Source organism: Bidens hawaiensis, unplaced genomic scaffold (assembly GCF_021521415.1).
Source record: "Bidens hawaiensis isolate Kalapana, Puna unplaced genomic scaffold, B.hawaiensis_p1.1 tig00009541_1, whole genome shotgun sequence".
NCBI lineage: Eukaryota > Viridiplantae > Streptophyta > Magnoliopsida > Asterales > Asteraceae > Bidens > Bidens hawaiensis.
Window position 1 is genome coordinate 904,402 of NW_027491709.1, and position 12,115 is coordinate 916,516.

At 39.0% G+C, this 12,115-nt stretch overlaps 2 protein-coding genes across 2 annotated transcripts; both read left to right on the plus strand.

The window, feature by feature from the left end:
• The first annotated feature begins 8,627 nt into the window (after positions 1 to 8,627).
• On the plus strand, positions 8,628 to 9,905 carry LOC143532713 (uncharacterized). The gene has a single exon (XM_077027687.1). The coding sequence runs from the start codon at positions 8,628 to 8,630 to the stop codon at positions 9,903 to 9,905; it is 1,278 nt and encodes a 425-aa protein (XP_076883802.1).
• Positions 9,906 to 9,916: 11 nt separating this feature from the next.
• LOC143532715 (receptor-like protein EIX2) lies at positions 9,917 to 11,257 on the plus strand. Its single transcript, XM_077027688.1, has one exon. The coding sequence runs from the start codon at positions 9,917 to 9,919 to the stop codon at positions 11,255 to 11,257; it is 1,341 nt and encodes a 446-aa protein (XP_076883803.1).
• Positions 11,258 to 12,115: the final 858 nt, after the last annotated feature.

The following is a 12,115-nucleotide window of genomic DNA, read 5'->3' on the forward strand; positions in this document are numbered from 1 at the left end:
CTGGGTTATACAGGCGAAGTTACGGATAACTTCGCCTAGGCGAAGTTATTCACAACTTCGCCTGTTTAACAACATCGCCTATATTTACAAAATCAAACCTTACAATTTGAACATTTTTCAATTAACTCTTTAAAACTTCCCTTTAAGGAATAAATGACATGATCAATTCTAAGTAACCAGTTAAAAAATCATAAAACTATCTAAGTACAAAAACTTAAAAAATTTAAAGTATAAGGGATCAAATTTCAGTCTCGATAGGGACTGCTACGTTTTAGAAAAGATCCGAACAGGAATCATACTAATTACGTGACTGTCACATAGATCCGTGTTTAGCTGTATTATGACATATAGAGACAGGTTGTAAGCATGTATAACTTAAAGTGGTTTTCATCGTTTCTGTGATACGAGTTAGGTTCAATTATGCCTCAAAATTTAAGTGGGCAACAACTCAGAAATATTGATGCCTCCTATCTATCCTCAAAGCGTATTTGACTTTCCCCAAGTCACCCCGAATTGACTTCGACCCATAGTGTCTGATTAAGTTGTAAGTATTCTTGATCTCCTTCCCGTTCTTCTCTCTTACTCAATGATTGTGAAGTCTTGATTTTGTCATCTCTAATATGTTTCAATAACTCCAAATATTTTTATTTATTTTTATTTTTTTTTATTTATTTTTTTTTCGAACGAACATAGACTTCAAAGTAGAAATTAACTGCAAGTCCCGAATCTGGATCACTGCAGTATCTTGAGACGCTATCTTCACGGGAATCAGAACACACATGGGCTCGTGTATGACTGGGTAATCGCTTTTCTGCCTATCATTGGGAAAGATATATATGAAGACATGCAAAACTCTTAAGGAGTTTCCACGTAAAATCAAGTAGATTTAGTTTGTATCACGTCTACTTTTACGCACCATAAAAAGTTACCTTGACATACAATGACTGTCCTAAAGCCTTTTAAGCCTAATAACTTCACTAGTTAAGCACACAAAGTTAGTATATCTATCATTTTCCAAGGTTGGATCAATTTTCTGTTAAACATAGCTAACGAACTTCTTACGAAGTAACAGACTTGAAAAATAATTTCATTTCCCCTTTTTCTTTCAAAATTTTAACATTAATCGCCCGACCAAAACAAAGTCTTCAGGTAAACGGCTATCCCGAAGATCCAATGGATCAGCTGGACCGACCACATACTAGTATGTGTCCTTCTAACTAAGTATGATCGACTAATTTTAAGCGAAAGAAAGAAAAACTCATCATAAACCGCCCCGGTCACTATCAGTAATCTGGTTAATGGCTATCCTCAAAATCTACAAGTAGAAAATGAGGACCAAAACATATCCGAAGACAAGTCCTTCAAACTGATGTAACCGACATATTTTTAAGCGATTAGTGACGTTTTTTTTTTTTTTTTTATAAAATCACAAGAAAAGCATGGTTACTCGGGATTGATCATCCCATTTAGTTCAATAAGGTTTTGAAATCTGGATTTGTCAAACGCTTTAGTATATAAATCAGCGAAATTATCAAGCGTATCCACCTTTTCAAGAATTATCAGTTTCTTCTCAGCACAATCCCGTATGAAATGATGACGTATGTCAATGTGTTTAGTTTTACTATGTTTCACGGGATTGTTAGTTACTGAGATAGCAGCTGTGTTATCAATGCAAATAGGAGTAAGTAAGAAATTCAGACCATAGTCGCGCAACTGTTGTTGAATCCAAAGAACCTGAGAGCAGCAGTTGGATGCTGCCATGTATTCTGCCTCATTTGTCCACGACACCAATCTGCCACCAAGAAACTGACATCCTCCAGTTGTTGACTTCCGACTCTGATTGCACCCTCCATAATCAGAATCTGTGTAAGCGACCAGCTCCAAGTCTCCTCCTCTCGGGTACCACAACCCCAGCTTCGGCTTGCCCTTGAGATACCGCAGTATCCTCTTTGCACCTTTCAAATGAGATTCTTTTGGATTTGTCTGAAAACGTGCACAAAGACAAACAGCAAACATTATATCAGGCCTAGATGCAGTTAAGTACATTAAAGAACCTATTATTGCCCGATATTGAGTTGGGTCCACATCTGCATCACCGTCTACTTCAGCACCCAATTTGTGATTGACGCAGATTGGAGTATCATATGGAGAACTGTCCTCCATCTTGAAGCGCTTGAGCACATCATGAGACATACTTCGTCTGATGAATGAACATCCCGTCCTTCTTCTGATCAACCTGCAATCCTAGAAAGAAAGTTAGTTCACCCATAGCACTCATTTCAAACCTTTTCTTCATGACGGCTTCAAACTCCTGACACATGGAGACTTTTGATGCAGCAATATAATGTCATCCACGTAGACTTGTACCAGCAGGAAGTCGCTTCCATCTCTTTTGAAGAACAACGTGCTATCAATTTTCCCTCTTTCAAAACCATTCTCGAGCAAGTAATCCGATAAAGTTGAATACCATGCACGAGGTGCCTGATGTAATCCATACAACGCCTTGCTCAACCTGTACACATGATCTGGATAGTCTGGGTCAGGAAAACCCGGAGGTTGCTCAACATACACAACCTCATCAACTTTCCCATTCAAAAACGCACTCTTCACATCTAGCTGAAACACCTTCATCTTTTCATAAGCAGCAAACGCTAAAAACAATCTTATGGCTTCCAACCTAGCGACAGGAGCGAACACTTCGTTATAATCAATCCCCTCTTGTTGATTAAAACCTTTAACGACTAGCCTCGCCTTGTTTCTTATAATGATCCCCTTATCATCTCTCTTGCACTTGAACACCCATTTTGTGCCTATCGCATGCACATTCTTTGGTTTTTCCACCAAAGTCCAAACTTCCATCTTCTCGAATTGAGCCAACTCTTCTTGCATGGCCTCGACCCACGAGTTGTCCTTTAAAGCCATTTGATAATTCTTCGGTTCAATCTGGCTTATAAAGCAGGTATACAGGCATTCATTGATTATTCCTGTCTCCTTAATGCTTGTATAAACACAGGTGTGTTCATTCAAGCTACTTCTCGTTTGTACACCTGAGGACACATCACCAATCACATTATCCAAAGGGTGATCTTTATGAATTCTCGTGGTCGGAACAGAACCGACATGCAAATTATCTTCCAAATTAGAAGAGATCTCGTCAATGGTTGTTTCTGGCTGAGAGTGAAAAGGATTGATAAATTCTTCTTCAGTTGAGGCAGCAGGGGTACCGATAGTGTTTGATGAGGAAGGTTGACATTTATCAATCAGCTGTCTTTGCAATAGATTTTCTTCCTCATCAAGTATCATCTTCGTCGCAGCTCTTTCTTCTTCTTCAGAGATTTCCAAATCCGGTACGTTAAATGACTTAAAAAGCTTAACATAGTCGAAAAGCTCAGCAGGTCCATTGCTAGGTTTTGGCGGTTGGTAACTTGTGATGTCGGTTTTACACACCACCTCCACCTTGCAGGTCGAAGTATTGAAGACACGTCTGTTGGGAGTACCAACAACATAACCGACTAAGATTCCTTCATCGGCTACTTCCCCAAATTTAGAATTTGTCTTCAAGATCGAACAAGGGGACCCGAATGGTTCAAGACCACTCAAGTTGGGCTTCCTTCCATGCATAAGCTCGTAACACGCTTTACCAAGTCTCTTAACGGTTAACACTCTATTCAGAACATAGCAGGCTGTAGCAACTGCTTCAGCCCAGAACATCACAGGAAGCTTCGAATCTGCCAGCATAGTTCTGGCTCCTTCAATTAAAGTTCGGTTCTTCCTTTCAGCCACTCCATTCTGTTGCGGAGTATACGGAGCGCTGTATTGATGTTCAATTCCTTTCTGAAGACAGAAGATCTCCATTTCAAAATTCTTAAACTCCGTTCCATTGTCACTCCTGATGAACTTAACTGTTTTACTCATGACGTTCTCAACTTTGGTAATCAAATTCTTCACCATTTGAGCCGTCTCATCTTTCGATTTCAGAAAATATACCCACGAATATCGCGAGTAGTCATCAGTGATCACCAAGCAGTAAGAAGTACCTCCTAGACTTTTTACATTCACGGGACCGAAGAGATCCATGTGAAGCAGTTCTAGAGTACTGGCAATAGAGTTGACCTTCTTGGTGAGATGGGATTTCTTGTGTTGCTTTCCCTTCTTGCATGCTATACATTTGTGTTCAAAGTTAAAACTTTTCAAGGGAACGCCCATCACAAGTCCATTCCTGACAATGTGGTTCATCTTCCGAAGATGAATGTGCCCCATCCTCCTGTGCCACAATTCGGATTCTGATTCGCTTGCTTTCGTCATTAAAAATGATTCTCCCGTGGTCATTTCAGTAGACCTCATATCCATCACATAAGTATTTGTATCACGTGGAGCTTTCATCACTATCCACTCGTCTGGTATCTGAAAACCAGGCTTCAACACGATCGCCTCATTCTTCGTGAAATGAACAGTGTACTCCTTATCACAAATCTGCGACACACTCAGCAGATTGTGCTTCAACTCTTCTACAAAGTTCACATTCTCAAGAGTTATTTTCCCATTGGACACCGTTCCTCTTCCAGTAATTCTTCCTCCACTTTCACCAGCAAAGCTAACTCTCGCTCCTTGAACAGGTTTTAAGTCGTGCAACAAGTATTTGTTACCCGTCATGTGCCGGGAACGGCCGCTATCTACAATCCAAAGACTGTGGGCAGCCCTGTTCAACTGTTCCTGCACAATAAAGCAAAGGATTAGAATCTAGGGACCCAAGACCAATTGGTCTTGGATCTATACATCCCGTACTTCTGCTTTCCAAAGTTAGCATCTGGATAATTCCTGTCAGTCCTATTAGGAAATCTCCTTGGAAATTGAGTGTGAGGCCTTCCAAACCTATGTATATTGAAAGTATTATATCTTGTGGTTTGGTTATTAGCCTTGTTAAACTGAGGTTTGTTTCTGTGAAAACCTGAATTAGTTACATTTCGGAACTTGGAAGGGTTTTCATTTTTAGTAGTATTAAAATTACCATTAGGCTTATTCTCAGTTTTAATAGGCCTCACACCTCTGAATTTCGGTGTCAGAGGGCAATCTGCAACAAGATGTCCTAACTTATTACACCTAAAACAACACCTATACTCCATTTTCTTTTCAAAGGTTGTTTTGGATGTTGAGGCTGTGTTACTGGCCGTTCGTCTCACATAAGGTGGGACGTACGAGTTGAGTGGAGTACTCTTTTTATAAGTTTTATCTTTTTCTCCACCAGTGGGTAACACTACCTTCTCTTTTGTCTTACCCGATTCGGACAACTTATCCGAATCTGATGAGACTGGACTCGTAACAGAAATTTTCTCACTTGAATCAGGCGAACTCGCTTCGCCACTACTAACACTTGGTTCTTTACTCGTAACCTTGATTGGAACCGTCTGAGGAACTTCAAAATCAACAGATTTCTGAACACTAGGGTTAAAAGTGTAATTGTGGTTATAAGGTGGTGGAACCTCGTGATAACCAATTCCTCCTCTCTTTGTAGAGGTACCTTGATCACTAACAAGGTGATCAAGAATAGCTGAGGAATTTCTGAACTGTTCAAGTTTTCGGTTCAGTTCCACCACTTTCACCTGGTGGTCAGCAATCTGCTTTTCTCGTTCAGCAATCAGTTTAGTCTTTTCTTCTAAAACCTCATAACTTAGATCAATTACTTCAATTTTTTCAGCAAGTTTTGTTTTTAAGCTTTTAACATCTTTTTCACACGCTTTTATTTTAACTTTGTAACTGTTTTCTCTTGCTTTCATAAAGTGATGATCTTCTTTAAGAGTTTTAAATTCAGCATCTAAACGAACATACTGATCAGTTATGGTAGCAAGTTGCTCAGACAAATTCTCACATTTAGTACAAATAGATTTAGAACTTACCTCGGAGAGTTGATCCTTGTTATCTGTAATGAAAGCTTTTTCCTTACCAGTAGCTTTCTCTTCTCCGGTAGTCTTCTCACGTTCTTCATTCTCAACCTTAGCCATATTTGCCTGTTCACTAGTTTCATTCGAATGCAGGTTCCAGTTGTATTCACCTGCTTCTCTGGACATCATGGCATTGACTTCGTTACTACTCCCAGTGTGCTGTGCAGACCGGCCATGACCACGTTCAACTCGCTCGTTTCTGCATTCTTTGGCAAAGTGCCCGTTTTGTTGACAGTTATAGCACCTCACCTTAGACTTGTCGAACCCTGGCCTGCCACCAATAAACTTTCTCCCCGTCTTTCTCATAAACTTCTTCACTCTCCTCACTATCATGGCCATCTGCCATTGTAAATCCATTTCCTCCAGATCATCAGCATCGATCTGGTCATAGTCTTCATCTAGCATCGCTGGATCAACCACCTTTCCTTGAATATAGTTTTCATATGAAGCAATAAATGAAGCATAGAGGCCAAACTGCTCTTCAGCAGATTTGACGCTCATTGGCATCTTAGAGTAATTATTGCTTGAGGAACTTGAAGATCCACTACTCTTGCTTGCTGTCTGTTGAGTACCACTTGATCCACCCGCAACAAAGCAAACATCCCCATTTGAGTTTACTGACACATGCCCCTCCTGTGAAGACTTGGCACCCGACTCGCTCTTCGAGTAGTAGGCGGCAGAATCAGTCTTTGAACTTGAATTGGAGTTTACTTTAGCACCGTACATGCCTGGATCTTGAACCTGATCCATAGATGTTTCTTTTCTTACCATATTAAGCTCAAAAGTTCTGAGCTTGTTGACAGTGGTTTCAAGATCATAAGTAGGGAAGTCCTTGTCTTCCCTCATCAGTACAGTATACATCTCCCATTTTGGTGGGAGGGCATCGAGAAGCTTTTCCACAATCTCTTCTTCTCGGTAGGAAATGGAGTATTTACTCAATTCAGTCATTAGATGATAATATCGAGTGATAATATCATCAAGAGATTCGTTCTTTAAGTACTTAAAGACTGAAAATTGAGTTTTGAGCAACTTTATCTTTGAAGCCCGAATACCTATATTCCCCTCAAATCTGTTCTCAAGAGCTTCCCAAAGCTCTCTAGCTGATGTATACTTTCTGAACGTATGGAGGATCTCCTGTGGAAGAGCCATTGTGATTGCAGCATGAGCCTTGCTCTCGGCTTCATACATCTTTTTCTCCTCCTCTTCCATTTTACTGTATTTCTTGATTTGGTCTCGACCCTCATACTCCATGACTGGTGGAATATATCCATCTTGGATGCATACCCACATTTTTGCATCCTGGTACTTAACGTATTGTATGAACCGATCTTTCCACGCGACAAAATCGGTTCCCTTCAGCAACCTTGGGGCCTTTGTAGCTGACCCCGCTTCAACTTCCATCTTTACAAGCTCCGAAATGTTGATCGACGACATCCTTCTTGAAGACTAAGAAACCCGAAAAATTCTGAAAAGGCGAAGTTAAGAAATTTCCTCTGAACAGTACTGTAGGCGAAGTTAAGGATAACTTCGCTTAAGTAATAACTTCGCTGGATTCTTCTTAAATTCGCGTGACTGGGCGAAGTTAAGAATAACTTCGCTTAGGGTAAGCGAACTTAGAGAGTAGGCGAACTTGATGAGAACTTCGCTGAGCTAGGCGAAGTTGATGAGAACTTCGCTGAGTTAGGCGAAGTTGAGGAGGTAGGCGAAGTTGTAAATAACTTCGCTTCTCCTTATATCTTCACTGAAACCCTACGTATCCTGACGGCAACTTCGCCTGATGAACAGCAACTTCGCCTGACGAACTTAAACTTTCTGCAGATCTAAAAATCGGATTTTAACGACGTTTTTGACGGTTTAAAGGCTTAAACACACTGGTAGGAGGCTAGAATGAGCAAAAACACCACAAACTCGTCCCGTGAATACCCGAAATGGGACGAATTCTACACCCGCGTGAATATCCCGAACCACACAATCGAGGAAAAGCTCTGATACCAATTGTAGGTTCCCTTGATGGATCACACGAGATATCCCGATATACACAGGTGCGGAATCCCTGTGTAGATCGTTACGGACGTAGAATACAATCACACGAAACACACGAATACGATACGAACAAACACACGTTATATTAATAACTCAAACCGTGATACTTACAGACTCTCGACCTCACGTCACTCGACTCACTGAATTACACGTAACTTGAACTACTCAATCAACCCCTAAACAGAAAACCCGTAGCCTATATAAATACACGACAATTTCGCCTCAGGCGAAGTTGTCCATAACTTCGCTTGTTCAACAAGTTCGCCTAGGCGAACTTGTCAACAACTTCGCTTGGTTAACAAGTTCGCCTAAGCGAACTTGTCAACAACTTCGCTTTAACAAACAAATACACAAACAATATTACAGACTCGATTACAGACATTAGACATATGAACTACTGACATTTATGCATCAACACCATCCCTACTGAATTTGAAGCAACTAAAACATTTAGACTTGAGCTACTATGACTTTGGAAGAAAGCAAGTTCCCAGATTTCTAGGATCTCTTAGAAACTTGAGGTATCTCAACCTCTCATGTTCTAGATTTGGAGGAGCAACCCCTACTCAGCTTGGTAATTTATCGGAATTACGCATCCTCAGTCTTGGAAATTTTTATGAAAGTTGTTTTTATGGATATGATGAAATGGATGAATATGGTGAATATCCATATTCAATTAGCATGAAGAGTATACAATGGTTGTCGGGTCTCCGTTTCTTGCATCACCTGGATATGAGTGGCGTAGACCTTAGCAAAGCAATCAATTGGCTTCAGGTGATCAATAACCTTCCTTCTTTGGTTGAATTACATCTGTCTGATAGTAAACTCAGGCTTATGCACCCGTATGTTGCTAGTCTTAATCTCACAACCCTTTCCGTGCTTGATCTTTCCCAAAACTATTTCAGTAATAGTTTAGTGCCAAGGTGGATTTTTAGTATAACCAGTCTAGTTTCATTAGATTTAAGTTGGTGCGGTTTCCACGGTCCAATTCCTAGTGGTAGTGAAGGCTTCCATAACATGACATCTCTCGAGGTGCTTCATGTGTCTGGAAACTATTTCATGAATTCTTCGTCTATATTAAAAGGGTTATCTAGTAGTAATCTTATCTCATTAGATATTAGTGGTTGTGGTGTTGCAAGTTTGGTTCTTAATTCCCTTCATAACTTGACGTCTCTTCTTAGCCTTGATGTGTCACATAATCAACTTATAAAGACAATACCAAAATCACTTGGTAACCTTTGTAATTTGAGAGATATTGATTTGTCAGGTTCTAGGTTTGAACATATCAGCATGTCATTTCTTCTTGAAAGTTTTTTTGAGTGCAAATCACCTAGCTTGGAGTCAATATTCATCGAATCCTCGAGACTTTCTAGTCATCTGCCCTACCAACTTGACCAATTGATAAATCTTTTGTCCCTTCAACTTCAAGACAATCGTATTGTTGGCACAATTCCAGATTCCATAGGACGACTATCTTTTCTGAAGTATTTAGATCTTGACAAGAATCTTATTTCTGGTCAAATTCCATTCTCAATCGGAGGATTGTCATCGTTGGAGACATTGTGTGTTTCAAATAACCGACTGAATGGTAGCCTTCCAAGTAGTCTGGGTCTGCTTTCAAATCTGAATTTTCTAGATATTTCTTATAACTTGTTGACTGGTGTTGTGACTGATGTTCACTTTGCCAGACTTAGCAAATTGAAATACCTAAAAGGATCTGGCAATAACTTGATCCTTAGACCAAGCCTAGCAAACTGGAATCCTCATTTCCACTTGGAGGTCTTGTATTTAAGTCATTGGGATATTGGGCCTCAATTTCCAATGTGGTTGCTACAACAAAACGATTTGATACTTTTAGAGATGAGAAATACAACAATTTCATCAACTATACCTCTTTCATTTTGGGATTATTTCCCAATCTAGCATATCTAGATATGTCACAAAATCATATTCAAGGAACGTTGCTTGGCATCCCGAGAACACTTGCTATACTCGACCTAAGTCATAACAAGTTCAGTGGACAATTACCTGCACTCTCAAATAGTTCATTAGCGTTTTTTGTGGATCTATCATCAAACTCATTTGTGGGATTGTTACACCATTTCATATGTCCGTATGGCGGAAAAGAGATTGAGGGTCTTAATGTTGCTAATAATTCTCTATCTGGTGTCATTCCTAATCAGTGTTGGGAGAAGTACCTGAGTTTGGAGTTCTTAAACTTGGAGAACAATAATTTGTCTGGTGAGATTCCAAGAACTCTAGGATTTTTATCTTCATTGAGATCATTGAACATGTGTAACAACAAGCTTTTTGGAAGATTACCATCTTCTCTAAAGAACTTGACGAAATTATCGATCCTTTTACTTGCAAAAAACAAATTTGTTGGTAGAATTCCAACATGGTTTGGGACAAAACTCTCGGATTTGAGAATTCTGAACCTCAGATCAAACAATTTTCACAGAAATATAGCTCGTGAGCTTTGTTATGTTACTAGTATTCAGATCTTGGACTTGGCTCATAATAATTTATCAGGAAATATACCTAGATGCTTCAGCAATTTCGCCGTTCTCTCTGGCAAAGAAGATACTTCAACTGATAGATTCATTTATGTACAATATGAAGACACGGACGTTCTTAGTAGTGTTTCATTGGTGAAAAATGGACGAGAAGACATATACAGCACCATCCTCGGGCTTGTGCTGAGTATGGACCTTTCGAGTAACAATTTATCTGGGTATATCCCAAGTGAGCTAATGGCCCTCAAAGCGTTACAAACTTTGAACTTATCAAGAAATCAACTTACAGGGAGTATCCCTAAGAACTTTGGAGATATGAAATCACTTGAATCATTTGACGTGTCTTTTAATCATCTTTTTGGAGAACTTCCCGTCAGCTTGTCAAGCATGAGTTTCTTGAGTAGTTTCAACGTGTCCTACAATAATTTTTCTGGAAGAGTCCCAACAAGCACACAACTTCAAAGTTTCAATGAATCTAGCTTCTTTAACAACAAACTCTGCGGAAAGCCGCTCACTAAAACTTGTGCAGTTGTTGTGCCAGATGCTAACCACAAAGAAGAAACAAACGTATCACACAAAGTTGATTGGGGATTGATTATCAGCACGGTTTCTGAATTCATTGTTGGCTTTTGGGTTGTTGTAACTCCTTTGATAGTCAACAACAAGTGGAGGACTGCGTATTTTGGTTTTATGAGAGAATTGAGGTATATGGTCTTTGATTTCACTCGTAAGTATTGGCGTACCATGTTTCATAAGTGATGAAGAATGTTGTAAGGTTGTAACTTGTAACAACTATATATAATATATGTCAGTTGAATCTTTTAGCCATACATAAATGTTGTAAGGTTGTAACTACTATTTTTTATTATTAATTCTTCATGCTATTTATTTTTCATATTTATTCTACAAATGCATTAATCTTTTGACAAATTTATGTTTTATAAAAATCCACAAAGAAGCCAAACGAGTCAAACCCGTAGCAAAACAAAAAAACATACTAAAACCATGATGTTTGGTTGTTTATGTCTTGTATCAATAGTTCAAAACGTAAACACTCCTATATCTTCATAATATGTTTTCTTTTAACTAAGTAAGGAGTTAAGTTTCGATTTTTATTATTTTATATAAACTATTTGTTATTAACAAGTCAACCAGCAAAAATATATTGGTAAACATTAAACTTCTGTCTCGATGTATCAAGTTACATTTAATAAACATAAGAGCATGTGTTATGATACGTCAAAGGGTGGGTTTGAGGGTGATGTGTCGAGTGAGCACACACTAATGATGTAGCGCTTAGATGGTAACCATGGACAAGTATAACATAAGTTGAACGAGTGGGTGAGTAACAAATGTAATGGCATGGCTCTCATGTGATAACCATGAACAACTTAATAAGATAATTTATCACATTAAAGACAAAATGTTTAGTACATGGTAATGAATTTATAGTAGTTTAATTAGTTGTGTATTATTAATATCCTCATAAGTCATAACTATAACATAAATTTACTACTCGTATATGCTTTGCCAACCTGAAAAATGTGTAGGTATATTAGGCCTGATGGCATCGTGCATTATACGACTCTTATAGACATAAGAGTCGTATGATCGAGC